The 23,173-nt window shown below is 37.4% G+C and overlaps 1 protein-coding gene across 8 annotated transcripts in view; it reads right to left on the bottom strand.

Moving 5' to 3' along the window:
- The window catches only part of LOC116096412 (BEN domain-containing protein 5), a 1,197,642-nt gene that overhangs the window by 690,614 nt on the left and 483,855 nt on the right, over window positions 1-23,173 (bottom strand). For all 8 annotated transcript variants that reach the window (XR_004120993.1, XR_004120994.1, XM_031378205.1 and 5 more), the window contains exon 4: window positions 19,918-20,012. Coding sequence is in view for 6 of the 8 variants with exons in the window: in XM_031378205.1 (XP_031234065.1) it covers window positions 19,918-20,012 (95 nt within the window). In the remaining 2 variants the exon portion in view is untranslated. The remainder of the gene's footprint in view (window positions 1-19,917; window positions 20,013-23,173) is intronic.

Here is a 23,173-nt window from a genome sequence, read left to right as displayed (position 1 = left end):
CAGTCATAATTTAGTATTGGATCCATTGCCTTGGGCCTGTGGCATGGAAGCAAATCACAGTAAGAGTACATTAGGACAAACATTGTATGTCATAGCCAGGCAAAAAAGAATCACAGGCTCCTTCCGAGGAGCCTGATGTTATGACTGATGTAAGGAGCACATACAAGGTCCCTTCTCTTATAGGTTCTACCAACTTGCAACAGAGAGCTATTAAAGTTCAAACCTTTAAAATTTGTGTCTTTGGAAGACAGTCAAGAACCAAACTACAAAACTGGACATTGTGCTACCTAGCACTTGGAAGCTGAGGAAGGAAGAATAGTAGTCCAAAGCCAGTCTGAGTTATATAGACAGATCATGTCAGAAACACAATGAAATGAGCTAATCATAGAATGTTGAAATGTTCACAACAGATAACACATTACCAAAATTCAATTCAATTCTAATTTCATACTAAAACTGCTTATTTAGTTTGTTGATTTCTAACTTCTTGATTTCTTTATATATTTTGGATATTGTTATCCTTCTGTAGGATGTAGGGTTAGACAAGATCTTTCCCAATCTTCAGGCTGCCATTTTGTCCTATTAATGATGTCCTTTGCCTTACAGAATCTTCAGTTTCATGAGATCCCTTTAGTCAATTCTTCATCTTAGAGATTGAGGCATTGGTGTCTGTTTAGGAAGTTGTCTCCTGTATCAACAAGCTCAAAGCTATTTTCCATTTTCCCTTCTATTAGATTTAGTGTATCTGGTTTTATGTCAAAGTCTTTAATCCACTTGTATTTGAGTTGTGTGCAGGGTTATAAATATGGATTTATTTACATTCTTCTACATGTACACAACCAGTTAGAGCAGCATTATTTGTTGAAGATATTTTCTTTTTTCCATTGTATAGTTATGTCTTCTTAGTAAAAAATCAGGAGTCCATAGATATCTGGGCTTAGTTCAGGGTCTTTTATTCAATTCGATTGATCAATATGTCTATACCAATACCATCCAATTTTTATTAATATTGCTCTGTAGTAGAGCTTGAGACCAGAGATGGTGATTCCTCCAGAAGTTCTTTTATGGTACAGGATTGTTTTAGCTTTCCTGCGTTTTTGCCAAATAACACAATTTAAACATGGAATACAGAGCTAAAGAGAGAATTCACAACAGAGGACATGTGGATGGCTATGAAGCACTTAAAGAAATGTTCAGTGTCCTTAGTCATCAGAGGAATGGAAATCAAAATGCCTCTGAGGTTCCATCTTACACAGATCAGAATGACTAAGATAAAAAACTTAGTGACAGCACATGCTAGTGAGGATATGGAGCAAGGGGAACATTCCTCTATTGCTGGTGGAAGTACAAACTCATACAACTACTTTGGAAATCAATTTTCTCAGAAAATTAGGAATGGTTTTACCTCAAGACCCATGCTACTCCTGGGCACATACACTAAAGATGTCCTACTATACTATGGGGACACTTGCTCAACTATGTTCATAGTAGCTTTATTTATAAAAGCCAGTAATTGTAAACAATCTAGATGTGCCTCAACTGATGAATGAAGGGGGAAAGGGAACTAGGTAGGAGAAGGGGTGAGGAAGGGGAAAGGATGTTGATCAGGTATAGGGAGAGGTGGTTGGGAGAGGTCTGGGAGAATGGAAATTTGTGGGGGGTCATCTCTGAGACCAGCTGGAGGCATGGGATGGGGGAGGATATGGGAGAGAACCCTAGCTGAGATTCCTACCAGAGGTGGGTATAGAGATGGATATACCACTCAGATAGCCAGGCAGGACTTCTAGAGGAGGGAGCAGGATATCAATCCATGCACAGAATCTTCAAAACAAAATCTGACTTGCCTACAAGATGTTCAGGTATAAACATAAAACACGGAATGAGGGAACAGCCAACCAATGACTGTCCCAACTCGAGACTCATCCCATTTGAAAGAGCCAAGCCCTAATACTATTAATGATACTCTGCTATGCCTGCAGGCAGGAACCTGTTTCCCTGCAGGCTTCATCAAGCAGTGGACAGAGGTAGATGCAATGACTCACAACAACACATCAGGCAGAGCTAGGGGAATCTTGTGGATGAGTGGGGGATAGAATTGGGCAAATGGAGGGTATCCAGGACACCACAAGAAGACCTATAGTGTCTACTAACCTGGGTTCATGGGTGTTCACAGAGAAGGTCACCAACACAGGAACATGCAGGGGGTGAACCTAGGACTCCTACATATTTCTAGCTGATGGGTAGCTTAGTTTAACAACTGGGATAAGGCTATTTCGGTCTCTAGTCCTGGCCTTTGGTTCTGTTGACTACCTGAATGACATGGTTGGGCTTCAGTGGGAAGAAATGTGCCTAGTCCTGCTGGGACTAAGATAGGGTCATTCCTATCTTAGGATAGGAAGGGAGGCTCCGACTTCTCTGAGGAGCAGGGGACAGGAAAATGGGAGGAGGGTTTTGTAAGGGTGGGAGTGGGAGGAGGCCGGGACCTGTGATCAGGACGTAAAGTGAATAAAAAATAAATTATTGGAGACAACACAAAACACTTATTTCACTGGAAACATTGAACTTTATCTTAACATTTATGGCTTCAGTGTTCTTTCCTCAGTCTTCAGTCCAGGTTACCTTTAGTATGGTGATGTAAGCAGTTTGTATATGTAACCTCTTGAAACATTCATCTCATCTCTTGTGCAATGTTTGTAGGGTGTTAACTGTCTCTTATCCTTTCCTTACAAGCTACTAATTAAACAATAAAAGAAGAATACAACTCATGAGCCTCTTGCCTCCTCCTCCTTTAGCAAATCCTATTGGCATGTATCACCACAACCAGCTAATGTGGTTCATTTACACAATGTAATACTATGCAGGTATTAAAAACAAAGACATGATGAATTTCCAAGGCAAATGGAACTAGAAAATACCATCCGGAATGAATTAACTCAGACCCAAAAGGACATGCATGGTATGTACTTATTGATGATTATGTACTTATTAAGGCATGGATGTACTTATTGATGCATGAATATTAGCTATAAAGCACAGAATCCCCATGATACACCACACAGACCCTAAGAAGTTAAACAAGAAGAAATGCCCAAGGGACAATTTGTGAATCACACTTAGAAGTGGGGACTGTCATTGGAGGCAGAGGGAGGGAGCAATATGGGTGAGAAAGAGGAATGGATGGAGAGTGGGGGGGGGCGGGTATAGGGAGCCGGGAGAACCATAAGGCCAGGAGAATGAACGGAAATCTGCAACTTCCAGGGGTGGGGAATTTTTAGAAATTCCCACAGACCTGAGATGGGAGAGGTCCCAGGAGTCAGTGACGTTGGCTGAAATGCCTAACAGCAGGGACATGGAACCTGAAGAGGCCTCCTCCTGAAGCCAGGTAGGATACCCAGGGGAGGGATAAGGACACCAATCCACCCACAAAACATTCGATTCAAAATTTGTCCTGTCTAAGAGCAATGCAAGGACAAAGATGGAGCAGAGACTGGAGGCACGGCCAACCAATAATCAGCCCAACTTGAAACCTATCACATGGGCAAGCACCAATCTCTGACATTATTAATGAGTCTCTGTTACTCTTGCAGACGGGAGCCTAGCATAACTGTCTTCTCAGAGGTTCTATCAAGCAGCTAACTGAAACAAGTGCAGTTGCCCATAGCCAAACATTGGAAGGAGGTCAGGGACTCTTATGGAAGAGCCTTGAAGGGGATGGGAACCAATAGGAGGATTAAACAGAATCAACTAACCTGGACCCCTGGAAGCTCAGAGATGGAACCACCAACCAAAGAACATACATGGGCTGAAATGAGTCCCCAGCAAATATGTAGCAGACCTGAAACTCAGTTTCCATGTGGGCCCCCCAACAAATAGAGCAGAGTCTTTCACTAAAGGTGTAGCCTGACTGTGGTATCTGTTCTCCAACAGAGCTGCCTTGTCTGGCCTCAGTGGGAGAGAATGCACCTAATCTAGCAGAGACTTGATGGGCCAGGGTAGGGGTAGAAGGCCACCACCCTCTCAAAAGATAAGGGGAGAGTATCTATGATTGGGGAACCATGAGGTAACATTTGGGATGTAAATAAACAAATGCATATAAATAAAAAGTAGAATAAAAGAAGAATACAAGAAGTCCCATATCCAAAGTGATATTTCTGCCCTTATAACCAAAACACCTTCTCATGTGGCTGTATTAAAACATAAGGGACTTATACCTTAGCCTGAAAATGACTAAAGAATAAGGGAACACTGTCATTTCTGTTTACATGCATAAACTGTCTAGCACAGAGGAGGTAGAAGAGGTAGTCAGTAAACATGTATTGAAGTCATGCACTAAGTATTTAATAAATTCTTATATGGTAGGCAATGTTCTAGATTCTTGGCGTCTACCAGTAAACAAAGATCCTATGCTTATGGAGCTTATATAATATTAGAAAACAGATAATAAACAATGCATTTTATAATGCAAATAACTAACTGATTTTAATTGATAAGGACAGCAAACAAAATACAAAAAGTAGAGAGGCACTAAGGAAGACCGAGAGTTCTGGAGAAGCAATGCTTTAATGTTTTCCCTATGATGGCTAGGGTACATGCCATTATGGAGATTCTGAGCATGCTCACAGAAGGTTTGCTCTGTGGGTACCTGAACTGATCTCTCCAGGGAAAGGAGGCAGCCATAACAATGCCTCCAATGCAGAAGTATATCCAATACATTTGAGGACAGGAAAGTACAGCTGGAAATCTGAGCAAGGAAAAGAGTAGGAAGTGGTGTGGGGAGCAGAGGTACATAATGACCTGCCTTGTGTTGAAAGAATTATTCTAGCAGCAGCTATGGAGAATAGACTATAGTGATATAAAGATAAAAGCAGGGACCCTCATCAGAAACCCATTATAGTAATACAAGAGACAGGCAGCATCAACCTAGATTAGTTCTACAACAGTCCTAGAGCACCATAAAGAGACGATTGTCTTTACCTAGAGACACAGTGAACAATAATATTTTTGTAAGTGGATTCTAGCCTTATGACCCATGTTCCACTTATCTTCCCCATTTTCTGGCATATAGCATTGGGTTAGGTACAAACTGCCCATGCTTCCTGAGGATAGCAAGCTTTCTCCTGTCTTTGCAATGCCCTTCTCATTGCCTACACCCCATTTCTCTAACTTGCTCTGCTAGCAAGTTTTTACTCATTCTGTAAGACCCAATTCAAATGCCACCTTTTCAGTGAGTCTTTTCCTACTTGCCTACTCAGAATCGGTCTCTCTTTATTCCAACAGTTCTCAACCTGTGGGCTGTGATGCCTTTGGTACTTGACCTACCCTTAAACAGGGGTTGCTTAAAACCATCTGCATATCACATATTACATTGTCATTCATAACAGCAGCAGAATTACAATTATGAAGTAGCATAGTTCATAATTTTATAGTTGCATGTCACCACAACCTGAGGAAGTGTATTAAAAGGTCATAGCATTAGGAAGGGTGAGGGCCACTGCACTGTTCCTTCCTCAGCAGTCTGACTACACCACTAATCCAGGCATATTACAATTGTACTTATACAGTCTATAAATAAGATACTATGACTTATTAAATGCCTATCTATAGCAAAATCCTTTGATTTCATTAACTTTACGGTAAACATAGGAGCCAAGAACAAGGGAACACCAGAAAATGACCAGGAAGAAAAGAATATAGTAAGTTTGAAACATTACAATTCCAGCCTAGTAAAATTACTTGGACGTGGTCTCTTTTAAAAACAAATAACTGGTGGAAAGAACAATAAGAAACCCTCAGGTTCCAGTCATGTTTCTCAGCAAACGTTAAGCTCCAGAAATAGCTACAGAGAGTGAGGTGGAGGACATGGTTGGTGAGAATCAGTTACCTATAAAATTCTGATGAGAATAAGTACCTGGACTCCTTGATCAAATTTTGAAATAGCCTTGGCAGTTTTGGGGTCCAGACTGTCGAAGGCTGTTTCAGTTGTAATGGATACAAATGTGCTGAAGGAGAGTGAGTAACCACCTGACACAACCTTGACTGTGGCTAACCCTGACAGTGTCAGGTTTGAGATGGGTCACAGCACTAGCATGCATACCTGGATCTGTTAGTCTGTACATCTTCTTCAGGCAGCACAGAAGCTACTTTTGTAGCTAGTCTGTTAAGAATTGTCTTGGCTGAGTGGAGAATTACATCTCAGACATGGTTCTGCCTGTCTTGCTCTATGTCTCTTAATAAACAACTTTCTCCCTCTAATCATTTGTTCACTGAAAGTTTAGACCATGTGATCTTTAAGGTACCTTCAGGTTCTGAAATGCAATGTTGTTTAGTAGGAACTTCAAAGATGCTACCCTCTTCCTTCCTAACCCTGCTCTCTTACCACCTCTGTATACTCCCACACACCATCTCAAGAAGAGATGTAGAAGGAATCTTTTTATACTATCCAGTTTGGAAAGAAAAACTTGTCAAAATCTAGATCCTCTGGGGACTGTATCACTGTTGATTCACTGAGTACCACAGACACACCCAACATTCAATATCATGTCTTTATTGTTTCTGTCAGGAAAATCTACCCTCCACTATGAGCAAGAGAGACCTGTCTTTATATTCAATGATTTACTCTTTTAAAATCCCATCTTGCAGTTTCAGTTGCACTAAGTAATTCTATTCATTATAAAATTGGAGTAAATATCATGGAAATATTGAAATAAAATAATATTCTCACTAACACATTCATCTTAATTGTTTCTTTTCTTCTTGGTAGAGTGAGTGGGAGATAATCATATCTGTTTTAGTTACTTTAAATTACTGGAGGTTTAAAATGTGCTATTTGATGAGCTTAGGGTCTTTGGGTTTTTTTTTTTTTAAGTATTTTTCTCCTTTTTCTTCTGCTTTAATATTAAAGCAAAAACTATTACAGTTCAAGTGAAATCATTTTATTGTTTCTGATATACTTGATCACATGCCAAAGCACAAACAACACTTTTTATGACCCATGTATCTTTATTAAGTTTGTTTCTCAAATTAAAGATTCTGGGAATAGGTTAAAACGATTATACCAGAAAACTTTCATGGGCAAGCATGACGCTTTAGAACTAAAGTAGGATTTTATGAAAAATGAGAGAAAGTAATCATAATCTTTTCGGTGCTGTGGATTGGAGCAATGCTTCAGTCAGCATCCTGAGCTCATGCCTTCAAGGCTGGAACTCCATTACCAGACCAAGACAGTAATTCTTATGGTTATAAGCTTTTGAGAGTCATGCAGCTTTAAGTCTTACCGTGGAATTTTAAGATGCATTGTATTAGCTCTGTTTTATAACTGAGGAAACAGAAGCTCAGGAAAACCATATGGGCTGCTCAGTTGCTCAGTTGCTCAACAAATGAGTGGTAAGACGTGGTTTGTGAAATTGGTTCCAGGAGAGGATAGGCAAACAAAGAGAATAGCTGGCAATGAAGTTCATCTCCTTCCAAACCCTTCCAACATTATGCTTATGGACTCACTTGACAGTCTGAAATCCAAGGCTGAACCTAACCTGGACCATTTTTTCCTAGGGACAGCATTTTTCTCAAGACAGGAGTCCCCAAATCTGCTCAGCAGTCTCTACATAGCAGCTGCTAGATTTTGGGATTGGCTAAAGGCTTACGAGCAAGCAAGATCTGTCTCAGATAGGCCAGCAAAACTCTTTGGAAGAATGGAGATTGAAATACTTGGATTGAGTTGTAAAAGAGGCACAGGTACACATACAAAAGTGATATGATAGATAGTTATTCATAATTACAAGTATCTACACATATGCATGCATAAAATTTATCCTCTCACATAAGTTTTTTGCCTCTTCCTTCTCTCTGTCTTCATCAGTCAGTCAGCCATCAGCCAGTCAGTGTATCTGCCTGTCTGTCTGCCTGTATACCTGTCTGTCTGTCTTTCATATACATGCGTGCATGTGCGTGCACACACACACACAAACACACACACATACATACACACTCACATGAGTACAAAATATAAGAATCAAAAAGATTTGGTATTTTTGGGGAACATAAAATGTTGTAGCCACTTGGAAAAACAGTAGAATGTTTTCTTAATGGAGCAAGCTTATTATGCAACAGAGCACAACAATTGTACACTCAAGATAAATGTCAAGATATGTCCATTCAAAAACTTATATACAAACAAGTGCCTATCAACACCATTTATGCTTACAGCTGACAGCTCAAAAAATATGATAAACATATATAATAGAATATTATACAGACACTCCGAACCCTACAGTCTTTTTAACCCTTTCACAGTCATTCTGCAACATATATCATTGTGTGAAGTTGGTATGAAACTTAATATTAAGATTTGTATACCAAAAAATCAAGCAAACAAACAAAACAAAACAAACAAACAAAAAGCAGTCATTGCCAAAGGCCATATTATCAATAGAAAAATAGTATTACTTCATAAATTATAGCTAATGAAATTGATCTATCATGTAAACATTATTTAATAAATCTGGCATTCTGGAAATATGCAACCAGGTCTGTGCATTGAATACTTGTGACAATGATCCTACAAATTATGAGGGAAAAATGCAAACAATATGGCTAAGAACCAGAGAGACATAACATAGGCCTGCTTCTGCCCCCTGAATAATGATGTACTTTTCAGAGCCTTGATTTTCATGTCTGTAACTGGAGGAGACAGTCACTGACTTTGCTCCTTGCTAGGATTATGGTAACAAATGTTGGTTCACACCACCTTGGTAGAAATAGGAGATAATAGCCAGTACCATCCTTGGGTTTCTTTGTCCTGTGCAAGAACTCCCCTGTCTGCAGCATGAGAATGCTCTAGGATAGACAACCTTGCTGTGCTCTGTGTGCAGAATGGTGAGGTAACTTCATACAGGTCCAATTAGGCCTGAGATGGAATGCAGATCTGATCTCTGTTTCTCTCATGCAACTATCCTGCTTCTACTTTTACATCTCTCTTTCCTCAGGACATACTATCCATTCAGGAAAACTAATTTTTTATTGTTAAAATGTTCCTTTTGTTAGACTCATGGCTTTAAAATGGTTTTTCTATCTGTCATTTAATGTCTAGGAAGTCACACATCCTTCTGAGACTTATATCAGTTTTCAAATATTCTGTAATATTTCTGAGAAAAAAACTAGTTAGCTGAAATAATCTCAGCTCTAAACCTGTTTTAGCACAACACTGACCCTCATGAATTTATGAAGCAGTATGGATAAGTCTTGTATGTCATCACCCAGTTCTTCTACAAGTCCAAATAGTCTCCTCCCTCCGATGCATGGCCAGCCATCAAAACTAGGGAACATACATGAACATACTTACACAATTATGTATGTAGCTCTATATCTTTGTGTCATATGTAACCTCTATGAGAATCAAGGTACATAAATAGTGCCTCAGCACAAGGGTCATTCAGACACTGCCTCACTTGTGGTCACTCCTATCCACTTCTCCCTCACCATTCTGTTTGTATTAGTCTGTCTTCTATGAGATAATAAGCACCAGAGATCATGGATTCATAAACAGTTCTGTTTTAGCCCATGACTTTGTAGGTTTTAGTCTGTCATATGATGGAACCACTACGGGAGATTCTGGAAGATGATGGCAAGAACAAGGGATAGGGCAAAGCATGCCTCCATGACCGAAACACCTCTCCCTGAGGCAATGCTTACATTTTCACCACTTCTTGGCATTAGAGTGGAGGATCAACTCTTTAACACAGTCACCTTTGCAGTTCATTTTAGGGTTAGTCTACAGCAGCATCACCCTGATCTCAGCATCTGTCTGGTGGTGTTACACTTGACAGCTGTGTATGACACGGGAACACTTTTCATGGAAAACTGTGTTAAACTCTCCTCTTTCACATGGCAAGAGCTGTTTAAGATTATGAGATTATTTTTGTCTCTACAACAAATGTCTTTGAAAATACAGAAAAAGTAAGCCCTATCACCTTTGTCCATGTTTTCATTATTTTTGTTGTTTCTTCTTGATATATTAAAAGTCCTTCTTTAGACTTTCTGCAAGAAGAATCTCTTTAAATCATTTTTTAGAAGATTCATTCATTCATTCATTCATTCATTTATTCCTATTACATCACAACTGTGGTCCTCTGTCTTTCCTTTCCTCTCAATTCCACTCTTACAAATGCCTCTCCTGTTACCACTTCCCCTCCTCCTCAGAGAATAGGAAGCATCCCTTGTATACCATCCCATCCTAGGACATCCAGTTGCCATAGGCCTAAGTGCATCATCTTCTACTGAGGCCCAACTAGATAGTCCAGTTAGGGGAAGAGGATCCAATGGCAGGCAACTGAGTCAGAGACAGCCTCCGACCCAATAGTTTGGGGACCCACATGAAGACCAACCTGTACCATATGGTCGAGGAGTGTGGTAAAATATGATCTTAGTTTTGCTTCATTTTGAATATCTTGATCTCTTCTTAATTCTTTTAGAAGGTTCTTGCTAGATGGGTGTGGAATGAGAATGCTTTAAGCATTTGGAAGAAATTGTGGCACTAGGCTGCTGTGGTCCCAGACATGCAGCCCTAAGGTATTCTTAACTACACTATTTTTATGATTTTTCTATCCTTACTTTTCAGAATTTTTGATTATGTCATTTCTTGACAGGGGTTTCCCTAGCTTTTTCCTGCTTGGAGTTTATAAAGATTCTCAAATATATTTGTCTTTTCCCAAATTTAGGAAGATTTCAGCCATGTCGAACATTCTTTTCCAAATCATGCTTTCTTCTCCCTCTGTAACAACTATGATGGCATGGATGCTACAATAGTTACTACAGCCCTGTGAACTCCAAAGCTCTTCAGCCTTTTTTCCAATCTGTTCTTTTCCTATTTCTCAGACTGGGTAATGCCTATTGTTCCACTCACTCTATAGCACTGGGGAAGAGATAGGCAGTTCCCTGGGGCTCACTGGACAGACAGTCCAGTCTACTCACTAAGTTCTAGACCATTGAGAGATACTTTTCTAAAGTAAAGGCAGATGGCGTTTGAAGAATGACATACAAGGCTGCTTTCTGACCTCCATACACCCTCACCTATATGGGAAGAGCATGCATATGCTACCCATTTGTACACACACTCAAAGGAGGAGGAAAACATTGTTGTTAAGGAGAAGTTAAAACGGTGGCTTCCTACATTGCTTTGCCATTATTAAGTATATGTAAGGGGTGGAAGTTTAGGTTTTTCCACTCATCCTTGGTTTAGTGGACACATTTTCTTTCATATTGTTTGAATGGTTGGGTCAGTATTGTCTTGAGATCACATTTCTTACTAGACTAATTTCCTAGCTCTTAAAGAAAAGAAAAAAAAAAACAAAAAGAAATTACTTTTGAGAGCATTTAAAAAGAATTCTGTTCTCATTGGGATTTCTAGGCCACCAGCTTCCCAGCAGCCACTGATACACACACCAGCCAAAAGGAAACCCAGGTGACATGCGTTGAGCCATTTCTGAAGTGCTCAGGATCTCTGCTGCTCCTCCTCTTCTCTTTACCTTTCCAAGTGTTTGTTTGCTTCACAAATAATGACCGACTATTTCTGCAGTACTAGAGACCAGAAGTTCACCTCCCATGTCTTATCTAAAAACCAGAAATTTGCAATGCTTTCTTTTTCTTTTTATACATTAGTACTTAATTTTGAAATTTGATTTTATTGCAGTAAATTAATATTCTCGAAATATAGACTTAAATGAAAGAAAAAAAGACAATCACAGGATCATTTTAAAATGCATATGTCTGTCTCTTTTTTTCCAATCCCAGGAGTTGAACCTCAGCAAGCTCAGCAACCTCTCTACTTTTCTACCACAGAGCCTTACCTCCAGCTCTTCAAGGGCAATTCTTAATGTTTTGCAGATTGCAGTTCTTATATAATGCTAAGCTGATGGCTACCACATTTTTTTTTTACTGTATGTATTAAGATCTTATGCACACTAACTGTAGTTTCTAGCTTAGGAGATAATTATAAAAATTGATTTAACAAAGCTGAAATATGTACAATGTTATATCTTCTTAAAATATCAGAAATCTAAATGTTTAGAGCCAAGTGTGCAATGTTATAAAGTTGTAGTGCTAGAGCATAGTTCAGTGGTTAAGAACACTTGCTGTACTCTCATAAGGACTGGAGTTCTAACCCCAATACCTACACAACAACCTTCCCATCCCACAAATGCTATAATTCCAGGTCCAAGGCATCTGAAGCCCTCTTCTGGCATCTGCCAGTGCACTGCTAGCAGTATCTGTTCACCTTGTTCATTCCCAATATATTCTCTATTCAGTAAGACTGATTTTTCTAAAATGACAATCACACTGAAATTTGTGCCCACTGACTTCCTATGTTTCTGTCCAGGGCCAGTAGAATGGAGTATAAGTCCTTACGTAGCATCATGAAGCCTGTCTCAATTTAATTCCTGCATAGCTCTCCAAGTACTGTCTCCTCACATTCATGTTTCAATCGTATTTTTTTTTTTGTGTGTGTGTGTGCATCAAAGGTAACATTACCTTTCATTTTTAGAATTTAAATACATTTTATTACTTAATATATATCTCCACCTACTATTTATTGTTAGGAGCCATAATAGGACAAGCTACTAACTAGCAGGTGATCATCCTGAAATGCCTGCTTCGGATTATTATATAACCTGCAACAGGTGAGCCCTTATTAAGCAAGGCTGTAAGGAACTAATTTTATGAAAGATTCCTGCTATTAATATGCTTTGACTGTTATTAGTATACATATATAACAATCACTAAGTAATAGCACACCCCTTTGGAGCAGATCTCTGCAGATCCACGAAATTGTACTGTCTTATATTGATGCTACATAGATAAATAGATGACATAAGTATTTATGCTGATCCTATAAGAATTCCTAAAATTGTATCAGTTATTATTAAGCTCTTTTATAACGGGACTGCTGTTAGGTCCTTTTCTGATAGTCAAAACTGCATTGAGAACTCTGCCAGTCTCCTATTGCTCTTAGATGGCAACCAGACTTTCTCCTACTCAGAGCACATTCAAAGAGGTTGTTAAACAGTTAGCCAAAGGTCATAGAAAGGGGACTAACGAGTTATTATAGGTGCTAGCACAGAAAATAAAATATTGACTGGGTTTATCTATAGAAAACTTCACTATAACTTGGTCATGGTTTTAAAACTTCAGTGAACATGTAGAGCTGAGACAGGTAATGTGATGGATGTATAGCTAGATAATTACTCCTAATGGATTTGCATGTAAACATTCTCTGTTGTACACTTCTATTTCAGTTTATGATTTGATTTTCTGTGTGAACTTTTGACGAACTTTTTAACATGTGATCATGTATTCTGAAAGACGTTTAAGAGCTGAGGACAAAGAGAAGAGTTAGAACTGAGGGACTGAAGTGAGAGAACAGAGGTGAGAAGAACTGAGCTGAGAGAGGAACTGAGCTGAGGAGAAGTTTTTAGACAGAACACGTTTTAGATTAGAAGGAGAATGCAGAGTGGAATAACTTAGAAACTATAGGTAACAAAGTACTAAGAGAGCAATGTGCAGAATGCAGAGGGAAAGAAGAAAAAAGATGCTGCAGAGAGCAGAAAGAGCAGGCAGGCTTCTCCTTACCATGGGACAGAACACGTCCCATGGTAAAGACAAGGCAGGCTTATTATTAAAAGAAACCAAGTTTTTTTTCTTGCAGACATGAGTTTAATTCATTTAGCATTAGAAGAGTAGAAGCCTTTTCTTTTTCTATGTAATAAAGATTGGAGCTCCATTTTTTTATCCAGAATGAGTGAGTTCTTTTTGCACAGGTCTTCTGCTCCATATGCATATATAAGTATGGATGTGTGTGTAAGTATGTAATTGTGAGAATGTATACATGTGTGTGCATAAGTATGTAATTGTGAGAATGCATGCAAGCTTGACCCAACTGGGTATGAATGGATATGTGTATAAATGAAAACATGAGCATGAATCTGTATATGAATTTATGTGAGATTATGCATATTTGCTTATGTAAAAGTTTTTCCTTTTGTGAGTGTTATTCTCTTCTCCTGGTTCAATAGAAGTTTATTGCTCCAAACTCCCCCCTAGACAAGCAAGAGGCATCTGGACATCAATCCTTTACTTAATCTCCTGCTGTTTTAGGATGAGGTGCTAAGTGCCAGAAACTGCAGTTTCTGGCCTCAGAGGATCACAGAAGGCAGGTCAAATACAATAGCATAGTAACTTAGACTGAGATAAGTAAATTTTTTATTATACAGCAATCCTAAATTTCTCATAAGACTCAAGTCTTACCCCAGAATCTCATAAGAACAAGTCCTACCCCAGAAATCATAAGACTGTCTTACCCTATCTATGCTCTTCCCCCTCTGCTGCCTCAAGAAGAACCGACAAGAAAGAAGAAACACCTTGTTGGGGCTGGCCCCCAGCAATTTATATTTCAGCTTTCAGAATAAATGATACTTACCCGTTGGATGTAAATCCATGCATGGTACATTGTTATTTCTTCCTCTAGTAGCCCAATTTAAGTTTAATCATGTCCCATGCAAGTGATAATCAGCTGAAACACCACCTTCTATGAGTATCTCAATTAGTCTATAAGGTTCTCTCTACTAACATCCATTTGTTTCTTCTCCTTAATTCCATATCACTCTTTATGTATGTCTAATTTTCCCTACTTAGCAATTCAAAAAAAAAACAAAAACAGAATGAGATACTTACATTCAACCAATGGACTGAAGTCTGAGACCCCCTGTGGATAATTAGGGAAAGGCTAGAAGAAGTTGAGGAGGAGGGCAACCTCATAGTAAGACCAGCAGTCTGAACTAAGCTGAATCCCTTGAGATCTTTCAGATACTGAGCCATCAACCAGGCAGCTGGTCCAAGGCTCCCAACACATATACAGCACAGGACTGCCTGGTTTGGCCTCAATGAGAGAAGATGCAGCTAACTCTGGAGAGACTCGAGGCCCCAAGAAATGGAGGAGTCTGATGGGGTGGGGGTGGGGGATGGGGACATCATCTTGGAGATGGGGGAAGAGGAATTGGATGAGGAACTATGGGAGGGCAGAATGGGAGAGAGATAAAGGCTGGACTGTAAAAAATACATTAAAGATAATAAAAAAAGAAAAGGAAGACATAGCAACAGAAAATAAATGAGATCATTAAATTCAGAGGTAAATGGATGGAACTAGAGAAAGTCATCTTGAGTAACCCAGATCTAAAAAGACAAATATGGTATGTATTCACTTAAATATGGATATAAGCTATTAAGTCAATGGTAATCAATCTATAATCCATAGGACCATAGAGGCTAGGTTCACAGCAGTGGCTTTCAACCTTCCTAATGCTGTGACCCTTTAACATAGTTCCTCGTGTTGTGGTGGACAAAATGGCTGGATATAGCACCTGAAAATTAAGAACAAGGTACATGTGCCCAAACCTGATGGACCCAAGGAATCTCTACGTTAGATTTGGGAACATAAACAACAAGGAAGAACATGGGATGGAGAGATGGCTCAGTGGTTAAGAGCACCGACTCCTCTTCTAGAGGTCCTGAGTTCAATTCCCATCACATGGTGGATCACAACCATCTGTAATGGGGATCTGATGCCCTCTTCTGGTATGTCTGAAGACAGTAACCATGTACTCATATACATAAAATAAATAAGTAAATCTTAAAAAAACAACAATAAGGAAGAACATTTTTGCCAATCTTTTGTGAGTCTAAAATTACTCGGAAAAGACTGGACTGTATATTTCATTTATTAGTTCACAGGGATGTTTTGGAAATGCTCAGATGAAGAGCATAATTAGAAGGAGCCATATATTTTAAAAACAAATAAATAAAATTTAGAAGGAGAGATGAAATTAATGGTTCTCTGTGATTGAACTTTAAATTTTCAATGAATTTTACTTTATCCAAACAGACTGTTTGTCTGTGAATGATGGAGTACTATGTGAATAATTAAAAACATACTTTTGTTAATAAAAACAAACAAACAAAAAACAAAATCAAAATCAGATGAGGTTCATATTTATCATCCCAGGACCTAGTACAGTGTATATCAACAATAAAATATTAAGTAGAAATTACTTTAAAGTTCATTGTAATCTTCTTAGTCTATTGTATTTGAAAGGGTAGTCAGAGAAGGTATTTCAGATCAACAACACACCATACAACAACACATTTCTTCTTGTGTTCCTATCTCCTACCTTCCCCACACATTAAATATGGTTGGAAAAATGCAGCTGGGTCATGACCTTCTGGCTGGTATCACCATTAACTTCTTGTTTAAGTATTCCTACCCTCAATTTCAATATATGCGAAAATATAGATCTCAGATATCTAGAAATATAGGTTTTCAGTGGTATTCACACATAGTAATCTATTTCTATCACCATCAGGGAATATTGATGAATTGTGATTTAAAAATTCTACTGCTATAGACTCTAACCATTGTCATTAAGACGGCTACTATGTACTAGAATTAATTATAGTACACCAGAACAGTCTAAAGAATTCCTTATACCCTTTCCATTTGCTACCAGATAGTTTCACTTCATCTCCTTAAAACAGGAAAGTACTGAGTAGCCATATATTTGCAAATTGTGTTCTTACATGTATCTTTTGTTCATTTGCTCTCTATAACTAGCAGATTTCCAAGTTCATGCTAAAACCCAAAATCTAGGTATCACTTATGAGTCCTTATGAGACACATTAAGAATGTTTTAGTCTGAAAAGTGAAGACATACTATTTTTCACTATTTCTGAGATAAAGGTCCAGATAAACATAAAACCTTTATATCTATCCTGAGGCAGAATTTTTGCCCAAACCCATAATTTATTTGCTATTACAAAAAGTAGAGAAATCCCAGGCAAGAAAATGTTAATTATTAGTCCTATTGTAGTACTGGGAAAAGTAAAATTAAGCAAGCAATGAAGAAGATATTCTATTATGGGAATCTGCAAACTATTTGCCAGGCTTGAATTGAGCTATTTTTCTAGAAACCTGAATTGTGGTAAATTTCTTGAAATGAGTGGAATATAATGTTTTGACAGGCAATGCTCATGGCCACTGAGAAATTGAGATAATACCTCCTGGGTGGTAGGGTGCAATCTAGGGAACTGACAGAAGGAATATCCAGGGAAAGAACAGGAAAGGCAACAGCAAAGATGCACAATGTAAATTATTGGCAATTATATGAATGGTTAGGACCTGTGGAGATTACTTAATAAAATTTCTAGGAAAATTTCCTTTGCATATTCATGTCCATTCCAGCCTCTAACATTTAACATTGTGTACAGAAGATTATAATTCTCAATAAAATCCTGAAAAGTAAATATATAAACATCTAGATTGACGAAAAGGGAAATTAAGACAATGTGAAAAGTTTCATATTCAATTTCCTGATGGTAAAATGAGGAATGTGATACAGGTTGGTTTGCTAAGTTACCCGTTGCTAAAATTTTAGGCTAGTTCATACTAAAAATTTGAATCACTAGATACTATTAACTGATGTAGCTAAGGCCTGCCAACATTGGATATAGGCAATAACTTAATTTTCAGGTATTGTAATACAAGTGTAAAGATTCAATAATATTTCAAAATCTTATCAAGAGGAAAGGGAAGTGGGGGAGAGAACCTAAGTGACAAGATATGGAGCAAATACCAAAATTAAATAATTTTAGCTGTAAGATTTGAGAGATGGGGAGGTGTTGGGAATGTGAAAGGGAGAAAAGGAAAAAGGAAGGAAAGAGAAGAGAATGAAGAGGAAGAGGAGGAGAAGCCGAAGAAGCAGAAGAGGAAACAGTAGAAACAGCAGAAGCAGCAGAAGCAGCAGAAGGAGAAGGAGAAGGAGAAGAAGAGGAGGAGGAGGAAGAGGAGGAAGAAGCAGAAGCAGAAGCAGCAGAAGAAGAAGAGGATGAGGAGGAGGAGGAGGAGGAGGAGGAAGAGGAAGAGGAAGAGGAAGAGGTAGAAGAAGAAGAAGAAGAAGAAGGAGGAGGAGGAGGAGGAGGAGGAGGAGGAGGGGAAGGAGAAGGAGAAGGAGAAGGAGGAGAAGAAGAAGGAGGAGAAGGAGAAGGAGGAGAAGAAGAAGGAGGAGAAGGAGAAGAAAGGAGAGAGGGGAAGGAAGGGAGGGGGAGGGAAGGAGAGGCATACAGACAGAGACAGACAGAGAGAGACAGACAGAAAGAGAAATAGAACATCCAAAGCTTGTTAGCTTGTTAGCAATTAGTATTGTTGCATAAGATCTTAACATAGAACTTGGAAAACTGCATGATTTTACTGTACTTCAAAGGTTCCTATGAACAGAAACATATTGGTATCATTTTATTGACTTGAAGTATCCACTGACACACATGCCTGCCTATATTATTGTCTTCTTGGGTTGGATTGAGAGACTCACAGTGAAGCCTTGCCATTTGCTCAGACTTTATTGACAGACAGAGATCAAAAGTGCAGCTGTTTAATTGATTTGATGCAGTAATATAAAAAGCATGACCAGAGAAATATGTTTACCATTTAATAAAGAATTTTTTATAACTGTTATCAAATATCTGCATCTTTATAAACCTGAGCTTTCAAGCTAGCATTTGTAGAAAATTACCAAGCATCATTTGTAGATAAAAGGAAAATTCAATATTTATGAAATGCTAGTTTTCTATAAATACAGACATTTGGAGACTATCATCTTACTAGTCATTAAAATTTGAACAAGGATCAAAGCTAGAATAATATTAACAATTCCTTGCATTTGTATAGCATTTTACATGTTATTAATAATAGATGACATTTGTTGAGCATTTAGCAAGTGCCAGGTGCATTACATAAAAATTCTCATAAGGAATTCAGTTCATTCACAAGAACATTTGCTTAACACCTACTATGTGACTGAGGGCTAATACTTGGTTTCTGTCTTTTAAAATTTCATTTTGTCAGTCTCAACAAATGTTGGTTTTATGAATAAATTAATAGATGGAGGATAGGATGAAGCAGTTTCAAGGCCCTGTGAGGCAATATAAAAATAACTAGGTTCTCCCCTTAGCTTTTATGACTTTGAGAATACTTAATTTTCTCTAGCTTCAACTTCTCTAATCAACTTTTCTTGATTTTTGTTATATTTAAAAATATCTCTTACAAAATATGAAAATGTTAACTATAAAGGGAAAATGTTTGGAACAGAATGAGGTCTCAAAAATTAGTGTAGTTTTTACTATTACTATTGGTCTCATCATCATTACAATTAGTAGGTAATCATATCTAATTCTTCTCATCCTCATATAATGATGGGACAAGTAAAAACTTTCCATCCATACAAATACAATATCTATAGAGAATACCAACACACACACACACACACACACACACACACACACACACACACACACACACACACTAGAAGGAAGGAATGAAGAAAAGAAGAAAAGAACAGAAATCCATCCAGAGTATCCAACCATTTTTATGACATGACCTTATCATCTACAAATGTGCTTGGCTGCATTCACACTATTCTGGCATGCATGTGGCCTACAGATTATGGGTTGGACTAAACTACAGTTTCCAATGTCTTCGTACACATTGTCTATATCTAAAGTAGACCAAAGGAAGAGGAGTGAGTGGACACTCAATTTTAAGTGTATTTCCAATGATACATAATACATTAAAATAAGACAAGAATTTTACCACACATCATACTATACTCCTATAACAAAAGTTTGTTTTTACTAAGCATGGGACCAAGTTCCCAATATTCTAAAAGCTCAGTACATAAAGCCCAGATAATAGCCGTCTAGAAACTCCTCTGATTCATAATCCTCAGCTATAACGAAGTTGTGCCCCAACTATGCAAAAGATAAACTTAAGCAACAAGTCAAATTTTCTGCTCAGAAATGGATCACATCACATGGGTCACTTACCATTTTGGTCTGCTTGTAGATTTCACCATTGGTGCCATCCCATCTCTGTAAAGACTCTTGGTTTTACTGAAGTTAACGATGTTGAAAATGACCCTCTGTAAAAGAAACAGAAATTTATCAGAAGCTCTTGCTATGAAAATTACCATTTTTTGATAATTAAGAGAGAAAATCACAAGTGAGGTTAGAGGAAGCTGCACAGACTAGCACCCAACAGTGCAATGGCGATCAAGAATTGTAACTGGTTTGTGCTGGCTAAGCCTGTCAGCCTGCAGAGCTTATTCTTTTAGAATTAATTACTACAATTTTCTTCCACTTAATTAGTTTTGAAGCCCAGAAAGCCTGATATTTATTTCTAACACTAACACTTTATGTTTTTTTAACCTTGTATTATGAGTTAATGATTCCCATGTTGATAAATGGTAGTAATTGTATCTACTTAAGTGGATTTCTGATGGGAAATAAAGGAGTTAATGTATGTATAGTGTCTAGACTCTCACTAGAAATATAGGATTCAATATAAACTTTAGCTAATATTTTTCCATTCTTCTCTAGAAAAACTTACAATTTTCCTGAACATCAATATTATCATTAGGGTAAAGGTAGACCATTGATGTTAATGAAACAAAAGTTACTCAGTACAAAATTACAACAAAAATATCCTCTAACTACTTGTAAATTCTTTGACTAGACTTAGAGACACCTTTCCTCTTCTGTACCTCTTCTGTGATACATTCTGTGCTCAGGCCTAGGGTGTGGGACTCAACCCTAAAATCAATGTGCATTGTATAACTATAAGTGCTTGAGTAAATCACCTCCTCTTGATGTTTTGCCTTTCAATAGTGGAATGGAGTGGAGATATACACTTACGGTGAAAAGATAAACCATCAAAAATTTCCTTGGATAATTTATTCAACAAATACCAGGTATAATATAAATTTTATATAAGAGATCTTATAGATCCTTTCCTAAATATAATTAAAACAATTATTTCTTTATTTTACAGATATGGGAACTGAATTTCTGAGAGTCTATTTAACTTGCTGAAAGTCACACAACTCATAGATGACAGAATGTATATTTGAATCCAGGGTATAAAAAATGTAAGACAGCAATAATTTTTACCTTTGAGGAGTTGTTTATTAAGATTCTAAGATAATGTAGCTATTAGAAAATCAGGTTTTTTTTAGATAAGGAGGAAAAGAAATATGATAGAAAGTTTAAAACTGTTAAAACTATGTTTGATTAAAAATAAAGATCATTGTCTTTGTATTTGGAACTATTATAAATAGCTTTATTCCATGAGATGAGTTCTTGGGAATAATGTGTGTTTCCATTTCTCTTCAAGACCCAGTCTTTGCCACCAACTCCAGACATTTCAGACCTCCATCTTTCATTACATTAAGTCATCAAGAAGGTCCAAGACTATTCTACTCCATTATTAACAACTTAGACCTGCTGGTTGTCAGTCCAATTACTTTTCCCAAGGTCTTGGCTACTATTTGATTTAAGAAAATCAATATCAAGGGGACAAATGTCCCCCCACAAGCTGCACAAGGCATAATCCCTTTTTTTCTTTTGAGATTTTTGAGTTTCAAATTCATTTCCAGTGAACATGGATTATGTATTGTATATATGCAGGAACTAGATTATCAATAAAGGGAGAACGCTAATAAAGAAATGATACAAACACACAAAGCTGAAACTTAAAAGGTGGAAAGTAAGTGGAATGTTTATGAATTACTATCATTTTATTTCATTAACTAGCACGATTAAAAATTTTTCAAGTATTTAAATATTTTATATTACTTCACTATGACATTCTTGAACAAAAGTTATATATTTCAACTCAATTTAAAACAGTGTGAAAAGTAAACTAATAATAGCCATTTTTTTTTGCCTTTATCCCATGAAAAAATCTCCAGGCCTGTAAAGGGTGGAATTGGGACTGAAATTTCAGGTTGCTTTTACTGTAAAGGCTCATATGTCTACTGCAGGACCCCATATCCCTTAATTTTCTCAGTCCATGCATTGGCCAGAAAATGCTACCAACACATTCAGCAAGGTAGCAACTGGTGATATGAATAAAATAATAAGGATGAGAAATCTTCTACTTAAAAAAAAAACTAGCTAAAGATTTCACTATGTACTCATTCTATACTAAATTCCCAGTTAGTCGTCTCATCCATATTATTCTACTTGTAAGTTAGAATCACCTGCAAAAGTTTTGAGACATACATACCCTTAGATTCCAACCCCAGAGTTTTTGACATATGATTAATTTCTTATTTACTTGAAAATAGTGAACTTATAAGACAAATGCTATTTGTTATTTCTCATTGTAGTTTGAAAATCAAATGTCCCCCATAGGCTGGTATATTGGGGGATTTTTCTTTTGCTATCTCATGGGCTTTGGGGAGGAGGTTGTATTCTAACGACATAATCAGTGGATGAGACTCTTAATGGACTCCAATATGCTGTCATTTTGAGAAAATGGTGGTAAGAACTGGAGCCAAGTTTGAGTAAGCAGGACATTGGGTGAGTTCCAAAGAGAGATGCATGTCTTCCCTGGCCCTTATACAACTCTCTATCTCTTTTAAGCTAGGAAATGGCCAGTCTCTTCTAATATGGTTTCTCCTGGCTTTCATGTTCAGACTCATATTAAGCTCAAAAGAACAGGACCAGGGACACATAGATAACAATAGAGCAAACAATGAACACTAAGAGGAATGACCAGCATCACACACCCCTCCCCCCAAAATAGCTGAATAAGAAGACCACAAAGGATTTTAGATTATACATCTCTGGTAAACTACAAAGTATTTTTATGTATTTAAATAAGTTTTTTAAGTACAAAACCCTACTCACTAACTTAAAAAATGCAGTTGAATTTAAATATCCATCTCTCAAGTTAAAATGTACAATAAATGTTACTACAAGAATAATTAAGCTATAAGAAAGAGATGAAGAAATCCAGAATTAAGAATACAGAACAAGTTATAAAATATTAATAAGCTATAAAGTGGAAAGAAATAAAATTCTAAATGCATCTCATTAAAAGTTGACTAAAAAGAGACATGATAAAGTGGCACAGGCAAAAAGAAAGAGAAAAATGTCTGGGTTCAGGATTGGTAAAATGCACAACTATTCAGATCCAGGAATTACATGACCACCCAAAGCAGGATGTTTGAAAACATAAAGAAAAAAGTAAAGACAACAACTATTTGAAAGCAAAATAGATGAAATGAAAAAAAAAAAA

The sequence above is a fragment of the Mastomys coucha genome, unplaced genomic scaffold (genome assembly GCF_008632895.1).
Source record: "Mastomys coucha isolate ucsf_1 unplaced genomic scaffold, UCSF_Mcou_1 pScaffold18, whole genome shotgun sequence".
NCBI lineage: Eukaryota > Metazoa > Chordata > Mammalia > Rodentia > Muridae > Mastomys > Mastomys coucha.
The sequence above is the reverse complement of the archived record's forward strand: the minus strand, read 5'-3'. Positions and strand labels throughout refer to the sequence as shown.